General features: G+C 30.3%; 3 protein-coding genes, 1 non-coding gene and 2 pseudogenes across 4 annotated transcripts; 4 read left to right on the forward strand and 2 right to left on the reverse strand.

The window, feature by feature from the left end:
- Window positions 1–436: 436 nt before the first annotated feature.
- LOC110825540 (exocyst complex component EXO70H1 pseudogene) lies at window positions 437–2,712 on the reverse strand (annotated as a pseudogene).
- A 4,869-nt stretch (window positions 2,713–7,581) lies between these two features.
- TRNAR-UCG (transfer RNA arginine (anticodon UCG)) lies at window positions 7,582–7,655 on the forward strand. The gene has a single exon. It is a non-coding gene; the product is annotated as a tRNA-Arg (tRNA).
- Window positions 7,656–8,942: 1,287 nt separating this feature from the next.
- LOC110824833 (large ribosomal subunit protein uL29-like) lies at window positions 8,943–11,753 on the reverse strand. Its single transcript, XM_088214354.1, has 4 exons — window positions 11,649–11,753; window positions 11,403–11,538; window positions 10,583–10,739; window positions 8,943–9,298 (listed from the first exon to the last, which is right to left on the reverse strand). The coding sequence occupies exons 1-4, from the start codon at window positions 11,650–11,652 to the stop codon at window positions 9,224–9,226; spliced, it is 372 nt and encodes a 123-aa protein (XP_088070480.1). The 5' UTR covers window positions 11,653–11,753; the 3' UTR covers window positions 8,943–9,223.
- Window positions 11,754–15,015: 3,262 nt separating this feature from the next.
- Window positions 15,016–17,279, forward strand: LOC110826259 (uncharacterized). Its single transcript, XM_088214356.1, has 3 exons — window positions 15,016–15,895; window positions 16,389–16,464; window positions 16,894–17,279. Exons 1-3 carry the CDS (start codon window positions 15,128–15,130, stop codon window positions 17,076–17,078), a joined length of 1,029 nt encoding a protein of 342 aa, XP_088070482.1. The 5' UTR covers window positions 15,016–15,127; the 3' UTR covers window positions 17,079–17,279.
- Window positions 17,280–20,557: 3,278 nt separating this feature from the next.
- On the forward strand, window positions 20,558–21,678 carry LOC110826263 (dirigent protein 9 pseudogene; annotated as a pseudogene).
- Window positions 21,679–22,274: 596 nt separating this feature from the next.
- On the forward strand, window positions 22,275–24,284 carry LOC148269005 (uncharacterized protein At1g24485-like). Its single transcript, XM_088214355.1, has 3 exons — window positions 22,275–22,374; window positions 22,597–23,134; window positions 23,585–24,284. The coding sequence occupies exons 1-3, from the start codon at window positions 22,293–22,295 to the stop codon at window positions 24,156–24,158; spliced, it is 1,194 nt and encodes a 397-aa protein (XP_088070481.1). The 5' UTR covers window positions 22,275–22,292; the 3' UTR covers window positions 24,159–24,284.
- Window positions 24,285–24,906: the final 622 nt, after the last annotated feature.

Genomic DNA, 24,906 nt, shown 5'->3' on the forward strand with positions numbered 1-24,906 from the left:
CCCACCAGGTATAACTAATTTGTCAAAAGGGCCTTGTGGGGTCATATCCATTTTAAACCTCAAAAGTATTTATTGGGTATGTTTTAGACCATTCAATCCTTATCCTTTCATCTGTCACACATATATTATATAATATTAAGAAAACAGAAAATATACTCTTCGTATGGTTGGCGGGTTCACGTCAACTTGCAATAAAAAAACAAACTACATTTATTTGATACATTATACGACGCAGATACATGTTACCAAAAAAATAATAATAATAATCAAATAAAAACAAAAAAAGTTTACTCGTATATTAATTCATTTGTGTAATCACGCCTTTTATTAATCTTCAAAATTATGCATTTAATTATTCTGATTAACTAATATCAAAACAGTTAATTAATATATTTATTGATTTTATACGACTAATATAATATTCGAACAAATTAAATTAAATCCCTAAAGAATCAAAGAATTTTGTATTTCTCTATCCCGTAACAACGTCTGTATACACGTGATTAATAATAAATAATTCATATTGGTCCAAATTACTTTTATCCACAAAATATATGACGGCTAAAAGTAACGTCCCATCGTGTTTGGCCGGCGATTAATTCCCGTACTAAACCCAAAAACTCGTCTCAATTACTACGGCCACCTCTCGAGTGTCCTGGGGACGAAGATGCCGAAGAACATGACGAGACGCTCCCGGGCCCGCCGTTTCCAAAGAAAAGGTCGGAAAGGTAATTCCCCAGATCGTCGGGGGCAAATCTGACCAACGACTCTGACCATGTCTCCTTCTTCAACCCGACCCGGTAACGCTCGTAGAACTCCCGGTATGTCGGAACCAGTTTCCTCGCCAACGACAGCTTAATTTCATCTCGGAGCTTCGAGTCGGGTACGACCCACGAGCTCTGCTTCTTGTACGCTTCCTCAAACGCTGCGTTGAAGGTCCTGAACCGAGTCTTAGCCTGCTCCAGCGGAATGTCAGGATTCTCGGGAAGTGACGTCAGCACCTTGCCCCAGCCCATGCGCTCGTAGTTGGCGGCGTATTGTTTTACTTTGGCTTCGTGGCGGGAAAGCCAGGCGTCGCCGAGGAGGAGCCTGAGGTTAGAGGTCCGGACTTTTACGACGACGTATTGAAGGTTGTTGGCAAGGAAAAGGTAGGCGAGTGGAACGTCCTTGTAGATTTCGGCTTTGCCGTCGAGTTTGCAGAGCATGACGAGGATGAGCCATGCCAGGCGGACGGAAACCGGCGATGAGTAAACGCCGTCGTTGGAATCCGGGCTGCCGAAGTAAGATTCCGGTAACGGGCACTGTAACGTGAGTGGCCAATCGGCGACTATATCGGCGATCTCCCCGCTGTAATCGGCGAGGAAAGCTAGGTAGTTCATGACATAGCGAGTTAACGGGTGGACTCCTCCGCCGGGAACTGGCGTTCTCGACGAATCTTTCTGAATTGCTGCTTCGAAGTCTGTTAACATTGTACGTACGGCGTCACCGAGTCTGAGAAGCGAGTTGACGGCTTGGGTCCGGACTGTAACGGTGGTCTCGAAAGAGAATATTGACTCAATCTCCGGCCAGAGTTCAGATACTGCCTCGTAGAGATCGAGTGTGCGGAACATTTTCTCGGGGGTTTTCTTGCATTTCGCTATATTTTCTGGGAAGCCAAACAGAGTAAGAGCTCCTTCTTTTGTGATTTCCGAGAAACAGGATTCTCCAATCCCCGGAGAAGAGGAGAAGACGTAATCACAAAGCAATCTCTCTCCGAAGAAAAGTGTTTTGACGGCAACTTTCACGGCGTTCAACCAGTTCTTGATCTTCCCGTCGAGAACATCCCAGTCCAGCTTCTGAATCTGCGCGAAGGTCAGCCTCTCAACTCCCAACACATACAGAGCTTCATCAACAATTGATCTTCGAATAATTTTGTAAATCTTCACGCACTCCTTCGCGTAGCCCGCCGATATCATACAGTCAGCAATCGTCTTCAAATCCGCCATTGCTCGATTCGTCATAAACGCCGAAGCGCTCTCCCTATCGGAAACCCGAGAGAGATCGTCGTCAGAATCATCTTCGAAATCTGATAAGCTACCGCTTGACCTTGAAATTCTGGAGGAGTGGGTCGAGACAGATTCCGGGTCAAGATGTGCCCGGTTCGCCTTCAACATCTGGTAAAACTCCTTCTCCAATATCTTCATCGCTGCCTGCATGAGGATCTGCGCTCGAACGAGCTTCTCAGACCCGGGATTTTCGGAAACGTAGTAGCGCATGGCGGATTGAAGATCTGCGACGGATTTAATGAAGCTGGTAGCTTCATGGCGATTGTTGATGTTGAAAAGAGATTCGACGTTGCAGTGAGAAGAAACGGAGCTCTCCGAACTCCATCTCTTGATAATTCCTTCGGCGTTTTCGATGTTTTCCTCCATTAAAGTATCAGAGAAAGTATGGCGCGGCGGAGATACCGGTGGAGTGGCGTTTAAAGCTCTGGAAGGAGATGGAGATTTGCAGAAGGCAGTCCTCATGATTGTTGATATCCAGAAAAGGTGACAGAAAAAGTCTTTGAGGAAGAAGAAGAATAAAGCAGAAAAAGTTGGAGGAGATTCCAAAGAGAGTGGAGAGAGAGAGTAGTGGGCAAATGGGTATTCGAAAGTATGAAGCTTGAGTTTGTTAATGGCGACTTTTTTGATATTGTGACAAAGTTTGGTGTGAGAAAAATGGAGAGGAGAGGAGGGATTTATAGAAAGAATGAACAGAAGGTAATGGTGGGGAAGAGGGGTTTGATGAAGACAGGTTGACTGCTTCTGTTGAGTCAGACGTCCCCACGCGGTGTTAAAATTGTTCACCCTTTCTTAATTGCTTTTGTAAATTAAATAATTTTCATAATTATATTATTTTTAAAATAAGATTTGGATTTTTTGGTATCTTTAACTAATTATTATAAATTTCAATTTTATAATTTTTTTTAAGTGAATTAATCTCGTAAAAAATTACTACCCATATTATGAATATAAATAAATTATATTTTCATAATTTTTATTAAATATTCAAAATGAATCAAATATATTTATAAAACTACCAATTTTTCCGAAACACTTAATAATATAATTTTTTTAAAAAAAAAATAGCAAACTTTATTTAGTTTATTTAAAAATTTTATTAAATAATTATAATTAATTTCTAGAACGATATTAGTCTCTCCATAATTATTAATTAAACAAAACTAACACCCCATAATCGGAGTGCCACCTATAAACAGGGGTCTGCCTGTCCAATAAATTTCTTCCTTTGGTTCTTGAAAATTGAATGTATGTATACATATACATATACATATACACATGCACGTACACAATAATATTTGACTGTTTCTATTTAACTCTGTCATGCATTAAGAAATTCTTTTCCATAACGAAGAAAATTTCTTTCAGAAACAATTAATTATAAATTAAAATTAATTACATTAATTTAATAGTGTTTACGAATAATTAAATTTCAATCTGTCATGTAATTGAATCGTATATGGGATTTAGTCGAATATTAATTTGTTTTGACTAATTGGGTCCATCGATTTAATTACATATCATTTGCTGATTAAGAATTGTTAGGATCCAAAACTTTATGTTGAATGAGCAGTTTTCGACTTTTCTTATTATAAGCTATTAATTGTGAAGCTACGTTTGATTTCCTTCACTTCATTTTTGCACCAATATTTATTATAATTCATAGACTATAATATATATAGTCGGTTCAGAAGTTATTATAAAGTTAAAATTTAATTTTCTTTTACATAATTTTCATAATTCTATGTATACATAATATATTTGTTATAAAATATTAAATTTTAATATTTAAATATATAAAATAAAATATATATTGAATAGATTACAGCTAATTTTATTATACAAACTAATGAACAAATCACATTGTTTGAATCAATTGAATTTGATTATTCTTCTCTGGTTTTATCATTCAAATTCGCTCCATTTTGCTTGGCATGAATCACGTCGGTCCAATTTTAATAACAACGTTATATACTATATAGTATATATATATATATATATATATATATATATAGTTTTAAGCATATTGTTTTTTTTATATATATGTATAAATAAAGTTCTTGTTCCAATATTACCGTAATTCAATAGATTAATGCCATATAATTAGAATTAATAATTAATAACTATCATTTTTTTTTAGACTATACGTAATTAATTATTTAATTAAAAAATCCAATGAACATTGAGATTATTATTAATTAATTATAAGTTTGAATCTGATAATGATTAAATGGTTACCAAATAGCTTTATGGTTGATTATTATTCAAAGTTTGAAAACATATATATATATATATATATATGTTTGTATATAGTGGGTGGTATGTTTGTATATAATTACAAGCGAAATGGTCCAATTAAGCAAAAGGTTTAATTACATGTATGTGGTCAACTACATGATTTCTCCAAGCAATCGTTGGTTTACTGGTAAAAATTTCATGGCATCTAATTATTTTTAATAGGTACATATATATACACACACATATATATGTATCTCTCTTTATATAAATGATGCGTGGTAGTGTAAATTAATATTTTTAATTAAATGTATTTATTATTTTATATCAGTATTATAAATTTAACAGTTATTATTTTGTATTATTCTATAATATATTTATGATTTAATTTATTAGTGGTGCTAAAATGAAGGTTAAAATTCACTTAATACATATAATTATAATGAATTAATATTGGACTTAAATTAAAGAAAATTCTCTAGTGGGTTTAACTGAGTCAGAGTATGTATACATACGCTGCCTACAGTATTTATAATATAGGACAGACTTAAGACTGTTTCTTCCAGACAATTTTTGGACTCATTCTCTCTTAACCTCCCTCTCATTTCTTTTACACACACATATATATATATATATACTTACACGTATAATACTATATTACTACTTTTTTAATTTTTAGTTAACTGTTTGATTATAATACAAGCAACCATTAATTAACTTATTTGCCGTATGCTTTATGGCTTATATATATATATATATGTATATATTAACATGTATATATACATGTGTGTGCATATATATATGCATGAACACATGAATTTTCCTTAGGTTTTGCAAACAATATGAAAATTAACGAAGGGTAAATTATTACTTAAGCATTGTCGTCATTTATAATTTTTAATCATTAATTTAATTATATAAAATATAATTTTAATCATTTATCTGTGAAGTATGTTTTAAAATATAATGAAAAATAAATTAACACTTATGAAATTATATATATAGTATACGAGGAAAATCTATATTATGTTGTTTTCTTCGTCAATTAGCTTGATACAACTATACTATATTTTGATTGTTAATATATATTATAATATACTATATCTATATATTTATATATATATATATATATGTATGTTATGTACCTAAAAGTTTCATAATTTTGAATTAATTTTTTGTCATTCTATGTTGAATAATATGATGACAAACTATACCTTATTTTGTTGTGATTTGCTTGTTCTGTGGCTAAGTAAGTGCGGGAATATGGTAGTGTATGGGAAAAGACAAACAATTAAAGGCCAATTTTGACTAAATTAACACGTCTTCTTACTGTTAATTGCATTATTAACATTAATCATCAATAATTATAAGAATAATTTATATTTACCTTTTCTGACTTAATGTTTCCAGAAATTAAGGATAATTCATTTTAAATTAGGCCATAATCAAATATTTAATAGGATAATTTTAAATGCCCAACCTACTGATTAACAGGTGGTGTATATATATATATATATGTATATGTTTTTAAGATGTTTTTTGTCCGTGACCAAAATTTATTTTTATGAGATCAAAAATTTGGTACATAAAAATTATTGTGATACACTAACCACTTAAATAAACTTAAGAAGTGTATAATTATTACTAGATAGATGAAGATATTAATTCTGATTAAAACTATATAATTTTAGTTAATTATATGGACAGCATACAATGGAAAATTTCAGATAATTAATATTTTTCATATGTTAAGTCATGAAAAAAAAATTAATAAATTAAAAAAAGAGAAACTAATAATATTTAATAATAATTTAAAAATAAATAAAATTACGTCCATGTCATTTAACCAACATGCAACGTCAGAGCGTACGTGGAAATTCCAGAAAAACTTCATTTATCCCATGATAATTATGTTCTAAGTTTGACCGAGAAAGTCAACATCGAAGCATAAAGATGCATGCACGCATAATATAATCTGATTAGTGAGGGTTGTGGGGCCCACGATGTTTTTTTTTTTATATATATGATTTTCAAACGTGGGAAATTCTATTAAATTAGAAAGATTCCACTGCACTTTCTATCAACCTTCACTGTATAATATTACACACACACACACACACACATATATATATATATACACACACGTACGTATGTATATACTCCAAACTTTTGAATATTATTATTCGTCGTTGATGTGCTCCATGCCCAATTAACGCATAACAAAAATGGTGTGCTCCATGCACCATCATATCATATATAGTTCTTTACTCTTTCGGTTCATATTCAACGGTTACTTGTTTGTGTGTGTGTATACATGTATATATATATATTATGGGTTATTCATGCATTATCTTATACGAACTATTTAAACAGATTGAAAAATACAATTAACTAACATATATCTTAATTATAAAAGAGAATAGTGAGTTGATGCACGTGTATTTGGATATACATATATGTTATTATATATATATACATAGATGTATATGTATATGTATATGTATATGAATGGGAACAGGTTCTCACTTTGTAAAGTGTGGATAGATGAATAATGTGAGATCAAATCTACGCGGGGTCTCACGTGTGGTTTGCTCCTGTTGGGTTTTATAAAAAAAATATATATTGTCACATGAGACAACAACTATATTGATTTAAAATTGGAGTCAACATATATAATCTAATGTGTATTTTGTCACATTTTGCTCATAGTTTCTGTTTCTTGTATTAATAATAATAATAATAATTTATACTTTCCTGCAAGAAACACAAAGGAGATCACAATATAATTAATTATTATATTACCAAGTAGTTAATTGATTACAATTAAGTAGTCAATTATTAATTAATTACAAAATTTATATAATAACACTACGTATTAATATTGGTGTGCTGATTTAATATCTGTGTGTATTTGAAACAGTAAATGGAATTTGAATATTGAATTTATGCTTCCAACAAAAGTCAATTCCGACTAGAACATTAAATATACAACTTTTTAAGTACTGCTTCTGTTATATACACACACACACACACATATTTATATGTGAATCATTAGTATGCTGTAGTAGTTAAGTACACAATTGCAAGTTCTTTTTTTTTTGATAAATTTGTATTTATATGTAAAATGTATATTGATTTATTTATAATTCCATTTATTTCATATTATTTAATCTTAATACATTTTACTTTGTTGAAAAACAAAACAAAACAAAAAAAAAAACAAAGTGTTCAGACATGGAGAATGCAGATACGTTCTACATTTTAATAGATAATTAACATACTTGTAAAACAGAGAGCATCTCCTGACCGCATAGCGCAGTGGATTAGCGCGTTTGACTTCGGATCAAAAGGTCGTGGGTTCGACTCCCACTGTGGTCGGTTATTTTTATTTTTTATCCATTCTTTCAGGAGTTCATCAAAACTTATGGGCCCAACAATTAAATTAGGACGTCGACATAATTATTTTTCCAAAAAATAATAATATAAGAAATCACAACTATATTTTTACATTTTAATGAAATTGCACCTATATTTATATTTTTAATTCTATTAATATAAAAATAAATTGTTACAATATAATAAATTACTTATTCGGTTAATAACTTATATTGGAACTAACAAAATTCTAATTTGTTATAAATCAAATAAAAATATTAAGAAACACAATGTACTACTCTTATATATTTTATTTAAATTAATGAGACTGTTATATAATTTTTAAACAAAAAAATTAGCTTTTTGTTAATTCTTATAGGATTATTGAAGAAAAAATTTTAAAATATGTTCTTATGTAATACCCCCGGTCAAAGAAGAATTAAAACACAACTCATATATTTCTTAAGCATGAAAGGTCAAAACAGCGTTGTTTTGAAAATTTTTAAAATGCCGCCGTTTTGGTTTGAAGAAAATAAAAAGATGAGATGAAAATTATTTTTAATAAGATATAAACTAATAGTAAAAAATAGAAAATCACGAATAAAGTTTACAATATTGAAATACTGAATTAATATCTACCGAACTGCTTACTACTTAAATTGTGATACTGAATACTGAATTGTACTATTTATGAAACTATTGATATCCTTAATTATAATACTGAAATAAAGAATTCTGAATGTTTACTGAATAAACTGATTTAAAAATTTTAGTAATTGAGTGTGTGCATATTTTTGTTTGGGCACTGTCCCTTATTCTTATTGAGTCCGTGAAACTCACCTCAATTCACACCCTATAATGCAGATTAGTCAAGATCAAGAATAAGTTCAAAGTCGAAGGAAAATTTTGAAGAATTTTTAGTAACGATAAGGTTTCATCTTATAAAATTAGTTAATTATATTAAAGCAATGTAATATAAAAAATATTATAAATCTATGTCTTATAATTCCGTATAAGAATGATTGAATCTTAAATTTTTGTTTATTACTGCATAAATTTATCAAACTATATATATAGAATAACATTCATTTCTCAACGAAAAAAATTAATCGTTATATTTTATGATTTATTTAGTTTACTTTTTTATTTCATATATATATTTTTTATTGTTTTCTTATTACATTAGATATTTATAAGTAAATTGTGGTCATATTAAGATTTTTAAGGTAGATTTTTAATTACCATTTCTCTATTTGTAGAAAATTAAAATATTCTATAAAAAATTTAAGGTTGAAACAAAAATTGTTTTGGACATTTAAATTTTGATCCAAATCTGATTATAACATCACTCTGGTAAAGAAAATACAATAGATCTTTGTTACTTCTCTTTTCCTAGCATCTTCCCCCTCTCCAAACATGTAATCTTAATATGGAAACGTAGATAAAAAGCTGGAGTACCAACAAAAACACTAATGCAAGTAAGTCCGATAGATTCTAAGACTGATCCCGGCGGAAAAGAAAGAATGAAAATAACAATACAAAAGTCTCCTCTTTTTTCAAGTCGGAATCGACTAAACTTTGAGAGCATACTTCCTCACCGGAAAATACATCTCCTTCTTCTTCTCGCGTTCTGTCTTCAAGGATGCCTACATGCAACACAACCCAGAAAAGCAGTTCAAAAGATGTGTGTTTGTTGGTGTGTATACAACAAAATAATATATCCACTATTACTTGATAAACCCATATAAGCTTACGTACAGACAAAAGCAGTTCTTAGGAAAATGAAATAAGCAACATAAATATAATATATGGCATTATGAGCTCAGATATCCAAATGGTGTGGTAGGTCCCATTTCTAGTTTTAGTCTTTATATTTGCCTTAATATATATAGTTTGAATATAGTTTGTAGTGTTAGAATTACCAACCAACAGATCTTAACTTTTTTAAGGTCGAAAACTCATCTCCATCTTCCTAGGTAGGAATTCAATTCTTACAGTCAAGGAAGATGATAACTCAAACCTAACCTAGTACAAAATTAGTCATTGAAGAATAATGCCCATGAACCAGGGCCTAAACAGAGTTGCTCATCTCTTTCATATTCAAAGAAATTAACTGCAACAACTCTTCTCTCTTCTTTCCCTTGTCAGAACAGCCTTTTTGCAATCCACATATCTTGTTTGCTCCTTCCACTATCTACATTAAGACCCTAATTTTCCCTTTTTCCTTTTCCATCTTAATAGAAGCATTAAAATCTGGACACTTGACTCAAATACAAGCCCTCCGAGATCAAATCTAACCCCTCCTTTTGGTAGAATTTATCAACATTTACTGAAGCACTATGACCTTGATTTCTTTTTCTATAGAGGCAATAAAACCCTCAGTTTATATCCAATAGACAAAAGAAGAAGTAGCATCAAAATCTTTGACTTAATTACAAGCTCTAAAAGATGGAAGCCAATCTCCCTTTTCAATAGAATTGCCAACATCTACAAAAACATCAGTTCCTCAAAATTCAATATTTCCAGAAGAGATTGAATTTTATTGGATAAGAAATTGATTCATTAAGGTGAAAGATTATATATATGAATAAAATCATTCTCTCCAACACCCTATCTTTTGCTCTGGTAGTCAAATAGAAGCCAAACCTTGTCTTTTTTTATAATGAAAAATATATATGAGAATAAATATATGAAATTGATCCATTAATGAAAAATATATCTATACAGCAACTGTTATGTTCTTATCATCAGCCTCAGTTGCAATATTAGAAAAATTCCTCACAAAAGATTTTCCAAAACAAAATCGAAAACAAGAAACAAAAATCACAACAGTCAGTCTTGCAGGTGGCAATTTCATTGTCAAAGTAAACCACATTGCAAACAATGCTTACCATCAGAAAAACAAATTAAAGAAAGGATCATTATGAAACCTGATGTTTGGTGAGGCGTCTACGAATAGCTCTGGTCTTCTTTGGGCGGAGATCGAGAGGTAAATATTTCTTATTCTTGTATGCTTCCCTCAGTGCAGCCTTCTGCTTCTGTGATATCACCGTCAGAACCTGCGCTATCGACAGTCTCACCACCTTGCTGCAATTCAACACACAAATCCCACGTCAAATCCATCAGTATCCAACATATTCCAATGCTTTACAAATATAATAAACAGAACCCAATGCGTCAAAATTCAAACCCTAAAACATTCTCATCAGCACCCAGCAATTTTATTCTCAAACTACATAAACATAATATTCAAAACCAAACAAATCAAATATCAAAAATACCACAAAAAAGTTCATCAACACCCACCCAGTTCCTCAATTAAACAAATATAATATACAGGCATTTATACGTAAATACACTGATACAGCAAACTAATTCAAGCCCAACAAAATTCCATAAAAAAGCCAGCGACTTACTCCACTATTATACAAATCTCATTTCCAAAACCAAACAAATCAAAGTTCAAAAACCAACATAAATACATCCACAACCACCTATTTCCCCCCACTGACAACTGTAATACACCGCATACATATAAGTACGTGCGCATACACTGACATGCAACAAATGGATTCAAACAGACAATGGAATCTTCACTCCAACCCACAAATGAGTTCATCAACATACATGTAATATATATTCCAGATGTAACACCCACATATCTGTAAGCAGATAAATATAGGTAAGCCTGCACGTACGTATAGTTCTCGAGAGAAATTCAAATGAAGATAACGAAAATTGAAGAATTACATCTTGGAGAGCTTGTTGGGCGCGCCACCAGTGACCTTAGCAACGCGGAGAAGAGCAAGCTCGGCTTTCAGATCCTTCAACTGAGTCAGAAGCTCTGCCTTCGACTTGTTCCTTAGCTCGTGAACCTTGATCCTTGCTAATCATACAAAATTAACTGATTAACACAGCAAGAAAAAATTATAAACAAAATATAACAAGCTATACGCAATACTAAATACATATGTAATATATGTTCCTTAGTCTTACCCATTGTTGCCGCTTTGTGCTTCTCCTCGGTGCTTTCTCTCCCTTCTTTATCTTTTTGGGTTCCAAAACCCTAATTTGGAGAGGAGGTGAAGAGAAACGAATTTGGCACGTGTAGATCACGTGAGTTCGGTGGGCCTTTTGTTCTTGGTAAAAGGCCCAAATGTTTTATGTAATTGGGCCTTTTGGAAGTTTCGAAGGCCCGTGTAAGTGCTTACAATATATATAATTGGTCTAATTCTGAATAAATAAATAAATAAATAAATAAATAATATTGTTTAATCTTCAAACTTATCAAATTATTTTAAATTTTTTTATATATCTGTAAAAATTTTAATAAAAAAATTATATATATATATATATATATTTTCTTTTAATTCAACTTTTATGCCTTCCTTAGTATATTAACATTGATGGGTAAATTGTATTACTCCTTTCCAATTTTCACCAAATTTGAAAAATAATTTTTTTGTAATCTTCTTTAATTTATTTTAATTTTTTGTTACTTTAATTAATATACGAATAATACATACACAAATTAATGTGTTTGCGGTCAAGAATTTCTATAAAAAATTAAATAATTTGTTGCAATATTTTTTTTTTATGTATATGATTAATTTAAAATGACATACGAGGGTTCTGTATACTAATCTATTTAAAATAATATCGTCAAAAAAAAAAATACAGGACGTTACACAAATAAATTATAAAATTTAATTTATTTCACTTAAACGTTAAATATAATAAAATAAATAAATATATTATGAAAAAAAAATGACAATAAGCTTCAATTCAACTTTCTTTTATTTTATTTTATTTTATAGATTTTTATTTTAGCTTTTTTTTTTACGTAATAATATTTGATTCTTGACAATAGTAAATTGGCTTCCTTTACAAAAGCAAAAAAACAATATCATTTGTCTCTTAAATTAGTTTCTTTTTCCAAATTAGCATTTTGTCTTTTTGTTTTTGTTTTTATTTTTATTTTTATTTTAATAATTTAAAGCATATATATATATATATATATATATAGACACACACACACACATATATATTTGAAATTATTTGAAGACAACTTTTTAGGAAAAATTTTCAATATTTACCCATATAAAAATTATAAATAATACTCGTATACATATGATTTACGGTCAAAAATTTGTATCTTATTTAATTTTTTAAAGAAAATTTGAAATAAAATTTGAACTTAAATAATTCGTATGTAATAAAAGTATTATATTACATAAAGTCGAAGTTCTTGAATCTTTGCACACTAAGATTAATTTTTTTTCTTGAATAATTTTAAAAAATATGTTTTCTCACATTAATTAAATATATATCTTAATAAAAATAACATTCTCGAACAGATAAATTTAATTATAGGATTAAAATATTTGACTCAAATATATATATATATATATATATGTGCGTGTATAAGTATCATCTGATCTGATAATTTTAACAACTGAAAGTAGACAAGTGAATTCTTTTTGCAGGTAAAATGTAAGACAGAGCTGCAATGAATAACGTGTACCCAATAACCTTTATTAGTATTATTTATTATTTATTTTTTTAAAATTTAATAAATAAAAGGGAAAATTAAATATATAATTAATTAAAAAGAAGCCTGTAAATCTGCAACTAATCAGAGCCCCACATCTTTAATCGCGTGATTAAAAAAATAATAATTAATACCCACGAAAAGTATATAATAAAAAAGTTTTTAAAGGAGACAGATAATTAATTTTATAATCATTTATTAATGGTGTGATAATTAAGGATTATCAAACTTTTTGTTTCATCTATTTTTTTTTTAATATTCTATGAATAACAAAAATAAATTTTTAAAAATTGTACGATAAATAATAATTAAATTTATTTAATGTTACTTGTGAATAACAAATTTTATATAAAAATTTCCCTAAATTTTATTTACTAATAAAAAATATAAAAACACACTTATTAATTTGTAGATATTTTATTACTGAAAAATTAAAAAAAAAAACAAAATTATACTCCTGACCATAATAATTTTTTATTACTTTAATTATTTTTCTTATTTAGTAGTTATTAAATTTTAATTTTATTACATTATACTTAACAAATCAAGCAATCCCTTAAATTTGTGTGGGAATAAGAGAATATAATTAATTAATTAATTAAAAATTTTATGGTAATTAACAACATCGTTTAATTAATCTTGAAATCATAAAAAGTTACTAATCAATGTTTAAAAAAATAAGGTTAAAACAAAAAAATTTGTGGGTCTAAAAATAATTGAACTTTCTTACATTGCAAAAAAAATCAAATGGGAGTTAAAAAAAAAAAACATGACGATGAGTTTGGTTAGTTATGTAATGATAATGCTAGAAGTTGAAAGTCAAACTTAAAGTCAACCTAGAGGGTAATCACTAGGCAATAATTTGTACGTGGTCTTGGGAAAAGTCAAATTTTCAAGGTCCAATCAACATTAATTAAATTCAGTTTCTAACAATATTTTTGAATGAATTAAATAAGTAGACGTTTAAATTTGATAAAAATTAATTAATTTTTATATACTTATACTCAAATAAAATGAAATTAAATTGCTTTATCTATATATAAATGATTAATTTTTATTTGATCAAATAAAAATTAAACAGATAAAAACCAAATACCAAATTGAAACATGTTATTTTTAAAAAATATAAATATTTAAATAAAATAATTAGAAAAATAAACCACAAAAACTAAACTATAATGGTAACAAATTTATGAAATCTGAACCGTGATAAGTTCAAATTAAACACATGAATTTGCTAATACCAAGGTATAATTAGTAATTTATAATACATGATTAGTGAATTAGTAACGAATTTCGTACTAATATTATAAGATGTATATATTTATATATATACATATGACCCGTAATAGTTGTCCACTAAACTTAGCTTATTATAAAACTCAATGATGTGTCAATAATAAGAGAGCAGCCAATTTCAATACTGATCCCTATGCAGCAAACCATAGTGCTAGTAATCATTACACTCAAAGTCGAACCCAAGTTGTAAATTTTTTGTATAAGAAAAAAAACCCACTAATTAAATAAATTACTCTAATTTTAAATTTTTTATAAAAATTATTTTTTAAATTAAGATAAGATATAAATAATTTTGTAATTATATAATATACACACACATTAATCATAACATAAATTATTATATCCACCGAAATTCATAACCAAAATTTACTAGCAAAATAATTTCTGAGTACATGAGAATGTTATTACAGCTAATAAAAACACTTTATATTATGGTGGGACCCATTCCCAGTCCTTTCCTCTTCTTTAATTTTCCCTTCCCTGCTCTCTCACTCACCCACCCACCAACTTTAAAAATAAGACTAGCTGGCCTCTTTACTGTATCTATATGTGTGTTTATATATAGAAGGATCCACGCCTTCTGTTTGTGTTTCTGATTATCCTATATTTCTGCAAGAAAAATAAAATGAAAGGAATAGATCTCTTCTGCGCTTCTCCAGCTTCAACAGCTGTTTCTAACCAGCGCTCCGATATGGGTCGCCGGCGACGAGGTCACAGACCCATCGATGATCGTGGTGTTAGCTCTAATAAGCTTTATCATCCGCCATGTTCGTCGCACTTGCCTATACTTCCTCAGCCAACTTGTAATTACAAATTCCAACATGAAAAGAGCAGGAAGAGCACTGATCATGCGGATAATTTAGGTAGAAAAAGCTCTGCTGATTTAAGGAGGTTTAAGAGGAGTAGCAGCACTCCTCATGGCGATTCATCTACGTATCTGTTAAGTGATTTATTATCTGGGTTTGATAAATTAGACGACGGTGATGATGATGGGTTTCCTGGTCTGAAGTCGTCTTCATCAGCCGGAGAGATCAAGTCAAAGCAGCAGGCTGCAGGCTCAACTGGGTTTATAGGTTTGAAGTCTTGTTCATCGGCTAGAGAAAGAATGAATCAGCAGGCTGCAGGATCAACTGAGTTTCTTGGTTTGAAGTCTTGTTCATCGGCTCGAGAAAGGCCGAATAAGCAGGATGCTGGCTCGACTGAGTTTCGTGGTTTGAAGTCTTGTTCATCAGCTGGCGAGCATGGCGGAGGCTCAGCTGATCAATTTCTTGCTTTGAAGTCGTCTTCTTCAGCTCGCCAGGTCACGTCTTCTAAGCAGCAAGAAAATAGCTTACGTACTGATAATCCTTCTGGTACCAAGTCGTCTTCATCAGATCGGTCTCGTGACCAGCAGGTCTCTCTGTATAATCTCTTTTCCATTATATATATATATATGCTGATTAAGTCAAGATACTCGTACTTCTCAAGATATATATACGTATATGTATCTAAATAACTATTATTTGTGTTGAATTTATACCCTGCTATTAGAGATAATCGTAGTTAGATGAATGATTAGATGAGTTGACTGTAGTTAGCATAGATTAATTATAATTAACTCGTAACTACATGATTCGTTTAGTTGTAATTAGTCCACAATCAAAAGATTAGTTGTGATTAGTTGGGAGGATTTAACTAATCACCCTCTATGTATAAAATACCAAGAAATAATTAATGAGAAGCACGAACTTTCATTTTTTTCCTCAAACTCGAACTCTGTCGTCTCTTCTTTACCCTCACTCTCTCGAGTTTAGCTTCCTGATTTCAGAGCTCAATATCTTTCGTCAATCTTTGAGTTTTATTGATCAATCTTCAAGCATTGTTTCTTATTCAATTTGAATTTGCAGATTGTGGTGTTGAGGGTGTCAATCCATTGCAAGGGATGCGAAGGAAAAGTTGGGAAACATATTTCCAAAATGGAAGGTATAGACTTTTTCCATTATATTTTTACGAAAATCTATGATAAATTTATATGGGTATATGTATATATATATATATATATATAATTGAATATTTTGGTGGTGTACATTTTGTAACTAAAGAAAATAAATATTAATATGATTTCTTGATATAATACATATAGATATAGACCCAAATGAATAATAGTTATAATTTATATATATATATATATATGAAGTTCATCACTTTTTTTGAAATGATAAATAAAATTTATATTCAATATTTATTAATTTCTTAAATTATATATTATTTAAAGTAATTAAAATTTTAATGAAAGATAAATATATAATTTGATATAAATACTAAATTTATGTAACATAATATGTACGTCTACACATATATATATATATGTATATATAGAATTTGATATATAATTGAAGTGATGACGTACAGGAGTGAGATCATTCAGTATAGACAGGGCGACAAAGAAAGTGATAGTGATTGGAGATGTAACCCCTTTAGGCGTGCTGGCGAGTGTTTCCAGAGTCAAAAACGCACAGCTTTGGCCATCTTCTTCGTCAACCATTAATACTACCACCTCCTGCAACTCCTCAGTAACCATATGCTCGACATTATGATTTAATTTAATTAATCAAATCACCTCCTTAATTAATCAATTTAATCTCTATCAATATATATATATATATAATATATATATACACATATCAGCTCAGGGTCGTGTTTAATTTTGACCATGATGGGTCATGATTATGATGAGTTTTCTTGAAATAGACAGTGATGTACCATAGTCTTTTCTAGCAATGTTCTTAATTTCTTTCTTTTTGTTCTTCAAGTTTGAATTTGAAATCGAGTTTAAGGAAGCTGTCAACTCTGAAAATGTGATCTTGACTACTTGTTTACTAGTTCCCAATACAACATATACACACACATACATACATTTATATATATATATATATATATGTAATGATATATTCCTAGAAAGGTGGTGGAGGGAAGGGGGGAATTCCCCAAAATTAATTTAATTAATGCACATAATTAACGTACTGTGATCATGTCAGAATTTGATTTAATAACTTATTAAAACTTTTAATTACATCTACTAAGTTCCTATATATACAATAGATAGAGATAATCAATATAAAGAACACAAATATCAAATTATTGAAAGATAAATTGAAGGAAAGGTCTAAAAATGACTCAGAAAAGGCCATGATGGTGTCCAAACACGAGTCTCATGCATGCGTATGTGTGTGTATATATATATATATATATATGATTTATATATATATGTTTATATGCATATATCTGATGCACTAATGTTAGTGCAATATGAAGGCAACTTGTGAAGGCAACCAGTGAACTGTCTGCACTCACTTGATACATAATATGCGTACACACAGACATACATGCCTATATATATATATATATATATATATATATATATATTTCCCCTTTTCTTTCTCTATTTTTTTTTTCTTCATTGGGTGGTTGCTTTTGTTTTCATTTTAATTTATAGTAAAAAATTTCTTATTTTTATAATGAAAATTTTTAAATAAAAAATAAAAAATTCAATTTTAACAAATAAATACAAATTTCTCACATGGGAAAACCCTAATTACGAGTAATATTTTTTTTGGGTAAATTTTGATTGCATACCCATTTGCCGAATATGGGCAATTGCTTGCTATCTTTACAATATATATATTTATATATATGTATGTAGAAATAATTCAATTAAACATGAAAATTAATAATTTTATTCTACATGAAAAAAAAACAGTAATTAAATAAAAAATTTACACTAAATCAATGGGTCGCATATAATAAGCATGAATTAATACACATATAATCTTAATTGAAATATCCAACGATAAATGGACAACACACACACACACACACATATATACATATACATGTCGCCAATCCTTGGTGGAATTAATTAATTGCCTTTTCACTAGTTTGATATTTGCATGCGACAATTTGCCTCCCTCACTATAAACCTAATGATGACACCAAGTTGGTTTACAAGTCCATTTCACAAAATTTCAATTGTGGGGACTATATATATATATATATATGCATGTATAACCATCCCCATCTCTTTCTGCTTCTTCTAATTTTCTGCTTTTTTCTACTTTATATATACATATATATACACACACACACACACACACACATATAGTTTTAAAGAAACCCATATAAATATTATATGCATACATGGTTCATAAGACCAAGCAGCCAAAATTCCAAATATCTATTCATACACTTCTCTTTTTATCTTCTTTTAAAATTTTTAATTCGTCGCTTTAAAATTAAATAAAATGTTTGGTTAACTTTAATTTCTTTGACTAATGTTTGGACGGCAGGAAAATAAATAATGAAGTGCCAGGAAAAGGAAAAGGAAAAGGAACTTGAGAAGGGTCCTCTTAGTTTTCTCAAAACATTAAAGTATGTTTTTGTTAGATAAAATTTGTTGTCTTGGTCGGCGCATAATCCATTTTGAATCCTACACTTTGTTTAAATTATTGTCAAAAGTTCCCTTGTCAATTATGTCTTAAATCAAATATTGATAGTGTATATATATATATGTATTAAGAATAATTATTATTTTTTTCACAAGAAGAAGAATACGACTATTACCCCATCAAGCAGGAGTAATTCATATCACAACAGTTGAAAATAGATATCTCTAAAAGTCGTTAGAAGTTTTTGCAAGATGGATGAACTAGGCAGGGTGTGAAGGGGTAAAGAGGCGAGTTGGTCAGCACAAACGTTACCATCACATGATGTAAAAAAATTGAGTCTGTCGATGTATGTTGAGCATACTATAGGTTTCATCTACAATTATATGATGATAAGCCTTTAAAATATCACGTTGTTGAAAAAGTTGAGATAAGTGTAAAGAATTTGTCTTATGATGATAAGACACGATGAACTTCTTGATATGTAATGCTCAAGCGATCTTGAGCCCTTTTAGAATATTAAGGAACTCCGCATCCCTAACATCATCAATATCAATATTAGCTACAAAATCGGTAATCCAGTGAACACGATTGTCACTGATAAGATCACCTGTAATGCAATATTTAGAGGAGGGGAAGGGGAATCCATGAGCAGTGAATAATAGTTTTTTATTTTCTTAGAAAGATTCTGCCTATTATACGTATTCTGGAATTTTAATGTTATACAAATGATGATGTTGTTATTGGAAATCTCGTTAGAAGGTAACCCTCGTTATAAATCAATTCATTCATTTTCTTTTGAAGAATTCATTTATTAGTTAAAAAGATGACTTTTTAGGTAGTAATCTCATGAGTATTAATATTGGACCAAATATTTTACTTAATCCATCTACGATAGAGGAGAAAACAAATTTATTAGTAAAATTATTGTCGATCATATCATACTAAATTTATGTAGACATGAAATAATTTAAAATAATATGTAATACGAATTTTATTATATATATATATATTTTAAAAAGAATAATCTAGCTAGTCATTTCGTAAATTAAAATACTATTTTTGATTACTTATTATACAATTTACCAATAAAGATTTCAATAATTCATAACCCACTTTTTCCTTTACTAGGAAAAGATTGTCCATACACCATCATAATTCTTTAGAAAACAGTGTGGAAGCAGCATCATATCAAAAAGAACTTAAGTCAATTGATTTACCATGCAACCAAACAGAGCACACAAAAACCATTAGTAATAATGTAAAGGACAGAAGATTCAAAAAGTTTATATATATATATATATATAGATATGGTATTTTTGTAATTATGGTGATACTAAGATGGCATTTTGAAGAAGGTGATACTGAACTCAAGCCCCTTAAAAACCTTCTTAGGCCTTTTGAGCATGAAAGAATTGGGCTTGTAAATATAAGGCCTATCTCGACTTCTTAAAATGCACACACACACATACATATATATATGTATGTATGTACATACTATACCACCAGCCACTCCACTCCGCATCATGCAGATCAAAATTCACATAACAACTCCAACATCACTAATGATCGCACCAACTCCTCCTCACTTCAACCCACCCTCTAAACTCTATATCTACATATATATATATATATGTATGTATGTACGTATGTATATAAACACACCCAAAGTTGAATTATTTCAGTTCAGCAAAACCCAATTGAGAATTTTAATCAAATTGACATGGCCAAACTCCTACACCTCTTACTCTTAGCCGTCACTCTAACATGTGCCCACACGGCTAGAATTCTGACGGAAGATGATGATGGCAATCCCACTCTCCCCTCGGTCAACCCTTCTCCGCCGGTTGAATCTGTTGCTCCCACCGTCACAAACGCTGACCCACAGTTGACTTTCTTCATGCACGACATCCTCGGCGGGTCAACTCCGTCGGGAAGAATTGTGGCTGGGATTATTTCCACTACCCAAATCAACGGCATCCCTTTCTCCAAAACCAACGGTGGGATCTTCCCCATCAACAATGGCGTTCCTCTCATCACCCCCAACAATGGTGTCATCAACAACAAGGGAATTATAAACAACAATAACCTTCCTTTCGTCGCCGGACTCACCGGCGCATCCACCACCACCGTCGTCACCAACAACGGCAACAACTTGATTGGAAACAGTAACTCTTTACCGTTCGTCACCGCCGGTCAGCTTCCGTCGGGATCAACTCTTCAGAAACTAATGTTTGGGACGATCACGGTGGTTGACGACCAATTAACGGAAGGTCACGAGCTGGGTTCCTCCGTCATCGGAAAAGCTCAAGGGTTTCATTTGGCGAGCTCGCTTGATGGTAGCAGCCATACTATGGCTTTCACTGCTCTGTTTCATAACGGAGATCATGGGGAAGAGGATACACTGAGTTTCTTTGGGGTTCACCGGACGGCGGCGCACGAGTCGTTGATTGCGGTGGTCGGAGGGACGGGGAAATATGAGAATGCTCGAGGGTACGCCGCCGTTGAAACGATTCATTTGACTAATCAGCATTTAACTGATGGTGTGGATACTGTGCTTCAGTTCAGTGTTTATCTCAGTCATTGAAGGGATTAATTCGAGGATGTTGCATCTGGGTTTATTTAACTTTTGTGTTCTTTGTACAAGCAAACATATATATATATATATATAAATGTTTGTGTTTGTGTATATTTATGTATGGTATTTATGTACTTGAAAGTTTTATAATGAAACGAAAGCTTTATTAAGGATTCACTGTGTGATCATGTATCATCTCAAGATATATATATATATACATGTAACTGTGTCTGGATAAAATAAATGGATGAATTTATATGAAAGTATAATTAATTGTAATTAAAAAATTTAACTTATTTCGAATTGAAATAAGATAATATAAAAAAAGACTTTAATAAATTTAATTAATTTTATCATAATAAATCTATTGTAATTCAAATTTTTATTTTTTTTAGTAATTTATATACACCTGATGATTAAATTTTTGTAATTTCACATAATTATAAATTTTTCAGACTATTACTTTCTTAATTAATTACCATACACGTTCAACTTTCCTTGATAATTATCCTTGTTATTTGAGGATTTGAATATAATTAAGTTTATCTATCCTTGGAAATATCAATTAGCTCTACTAATTACTTCTAATACACACATATATGTATATGTATATATATACATATATTATATTCCATTATTTGTTGTCTCTTTCCTTCTCCTTATAATATTCCAGGATGCTGCCGTTTTGAGCTTCAACAATATTATAAATATGACCAGTCTGCATATTACCAAACTAATTAAATAAATCTCTCTTAAAATTCTCTCCTTTCTTCTTCTTCTTCTTCTTCTTAATGGCGAAATGGAAGTCAGCATTGATCTTGGTGGTATCACTGTTTGCTGCATCTAATTTTGCCGCCCTTGCCAGACCATACTGTAAGTCATTAATGAAAATTTTGGGCTCACTTTTAATTTAATTTTGATTTAATCCATACTTAAATTTTAGTTCTTACAGTTAATTATGGTAAATTAAATCGAGAATTACAACAATCACAACCTATCGTATTCAATTTTCATAAATTTTTTTTTTAAAATCACATAATAAAATATATAAATTTTTACTAAAAATTAGTTTATCATATTTAAATCGTGTTTCAGATGACTATTGGCTAAACATCGACAGTGGAGGAACCTCGGTGTTCGACGATCCAAGCACTTACGCGACATGGTATACAGATCAAATATACATACAATCAGGAGAGAAAGCAAAGACGGCAGATGGGAGATTTTTATCTTCTTATCCGCTAAACACACTCCTAGCTTTCCCCACAGGAACAAACAATTGCTACCATCTCCCTTTGGCAATGCAAGGCAAGTTCATTGTCCGAGCCGGTTTCTATTATGGCAATTACGATCATCTGTCCGAACCCCCTACTTTTGCTCTCGAAATCGACAGTAACATATCGTTGATCGTCGATACTTCGATCAGCGATGACCCGATTTTCCACGAGGTCATGTTTGTGACTCGGAAAGATCATGTTAATGTCTGTTTGGTTAGGACACAAAAGGGACATACCCCTTTTATTTCTTCTCTTGAAACTGCATTTGTTCCTGATGATTTCTATGAGTTCATGAGAGAAGACATGGTGGTGTACCTTGAGAGGAGGACTAATTATGGTGCCAACTCCAGTATAGGGTAACTAAATGTTCATCTCCATTCCTATTTTTTTTTTCTAAATCTCCGATTTTGTGTTTGTTGAAAATAATAATTTACAAATTTCAAAATGTCTATATTATTTATTTAATTAGAAAATTAACTTAAATACAGGCTATAAATATAATGATTTGTATGTATCTTTTGAACTTTTTTTTTTATGTGATTCATGTTTTAAATTTAATTATAGTTTATAAATTAAATTTACTTATAATATTAATAGATGTATTGGTGCGTTCATGTACACATATAATTGAAGATTTTTTACGATATTAATAAAAATTAAAATTGAAATTTTCTATTAGTTTTTTTTTGTTTTATTCTTCTAACGAAAGTTATTTTATCTCTTAAATTTTTTTTTTCATAATATTTAGTTCGATTTTCGTTAAATCCGTGCTTAATAAATTTACGTTGATGATTTAAATTTAATAGGAATCGCTTCAATGAGTTTGACGAACCATACAATCGCCTTTGGACCCCAGAAGAAGTGTCCGGCTACATATCTCGTCCCGGTCTCGATTTCACATTCACACCATCCGGAGAAAACGATCCGCCTCTCGACGTGATGGTCTCCGGAATCGAAGCACAAAATCTGTCCCAATCCATCGTCTTGCCCATCAATTTACGCCAGCAAACCCAGCAATCTGCCTACTTCGTCTTCTATTTCTTGGAAACAAAAGAATGGTGGAATAACGAAACAAGGAGGATCGTTGTCTATGTTGACGGACAAGAGAGGAATGAGACGGAAGTTGTTTACAATCTAACGATGGCGTCGGCTTACGGCGTCAACGTAATGGGGACGGCAAACGTGACGGTATCTCCCACTAATGATACTGATAGGCCGGCGATTATAAACGCCATGGAAGTTTTTACAGTCCTGCAACGTTCAGCTCCGATTGTTGAGGTTAACGTGGAGGCTTCCAAGGCTAATAACCCTTCGTCGTACTTTAATTTCTTGGGCGTGTTTAATCTTTTTCTGTATATTTTCTTGAAGGGTATTATTTGATGTTATGTATAAATTTGTGTATAATTAAGAACTTCATGTTGTGTGTGTATGTGTGTGTGTGTGTGTGTATACACACAAAGTTCTTTGCTTTGTAAAATGTTAACCTTTTAAATTTTTGTAATAAAGTCCAAGTAAATATTTAACTATTAATTCATTAAATTCTTTCAATTCTTTTTCTTTAGAGAAAAAAAAAAAATTGTTAAGTTTTAATTAATGTAAAGAGATTAATTATTTATTAATTAAATGATGGGTATTTTTACTTTTTTTTTTAATAAAAGTGCGAGTTCGAGTATTAAATTGTGCATTTCTACGTGTTTTTTGTCGAGAAATTATGTTATTATATATTCTCGTTAGTAATTAAGAAGTTATGTTATCGTTGATGTATAAGTGTATTATAATTAATAAAATATGAAAATTTTAAATTAATTAAATAAATATTGACAGATTATATACGACTAAGCGTTCAATAATAGATAAACTACAAATGTATGAATTTGAGTAAAAAAAAAACTAAAAAATAAATAAAAAGTGACAAAATTTGACAATTATAAGTTCAGCGGTTGGTAAAAAATAATAAATAGATAATAAAAATAATTTCTATATTTTAGTTTAATGTTTTTTATAAAAAATTATAAATTTAAATTGAGTTATTTATTTTTACGTGTTTTTATTAGTAAATTATATTATAATTAGTGTGTATGCATGAATTCATGTATTAAACGTATATAAACTTTTTATGTAAAAAAAA

The sequence above is a fragment of the Carica papaya genome, chromosome 2 (genome assembly GCF_054855325.1).
Source record: "Carica papaya isolate Zhongbai chromosome 2, ASM5485532v1, whole genome shotgun sequence".
Classification (NCBI taxonomy): Eukaryota; Viridiplantae; Streptophyta; class Magnoliopsida; order Brassicales; family Caricaceae; genus Carica; species Carica papaya.

What these genes read in the sequence shown, in the direction of transcription:
- LOC110824833 (XM_088214354.1), bottom strand. An exon ending in CCCAACAAGCTCTCCAAGAT is followed by an intron (nt 10,740 to 11,402) that starts GTAATTCTTCAA and finishes GTTGAATTGCAG; the next exon opens with CAAGGTGGTGAGACTGTCGA. An exon ending in GACGCCTCACCAAACATCAG is followed by an intron (nt 9,299 to 10,582) that starts GTTTCATAATGA and finishes TGTTGCATGTAG; the next exon opens with GCATCCTTGAAGACAGAACG.
- LOC110826259 (XM_088214356.1), top strand. Translation starts at nt 15,128, where the DNA reads ATGAAAGGAATAGATCTCTTCTGCGCTTCTCCAGCTTCAACAGCTGTT. An exon ending in ATCGGTCTCGTGACCAGCAG is followed by an intron (nt 15,896 to 16,388) that starts GTCTCTCTGTAT and finishes TTGAATTTGCAG; the next exon opens with ATTGTGGTGTTGAGGGTGTC. An exon ending in ACATATTTCCAAAATGGAAG is followed by an intron (nt 16,465 to 16,893) that starts GTATAGACTTTT and finishes GATGACGTACAG; the next exon opens with GAGTGAGATCATTCAGTATA.
- LOC148269005 (XM_088214355.1), top strand. Translation starts at nt 22,293, where the DNA reads ATGGCGAAATGGAAGTCAGCATTGATCTTGGTGGTATCACTGTTTGCT. An exon ending in CGCCCTTGCCAGACCATACT is followed by an intron (nt 22,375 to 22,596) that starts GTAAGTCATTAA and finishes ATCGTGTTTCAG; the next exon opens with ATGACTATTGGCTAAACATC. An exon ending in GGTGCCAACTCCAGTATAGG is followed by an intron (nt 23,135 to 23,584) that starts GTAACTAAATGT and finishes TAAATTTAATAG; the next exon opens with GAATCGCTTCAATGAGTTTG.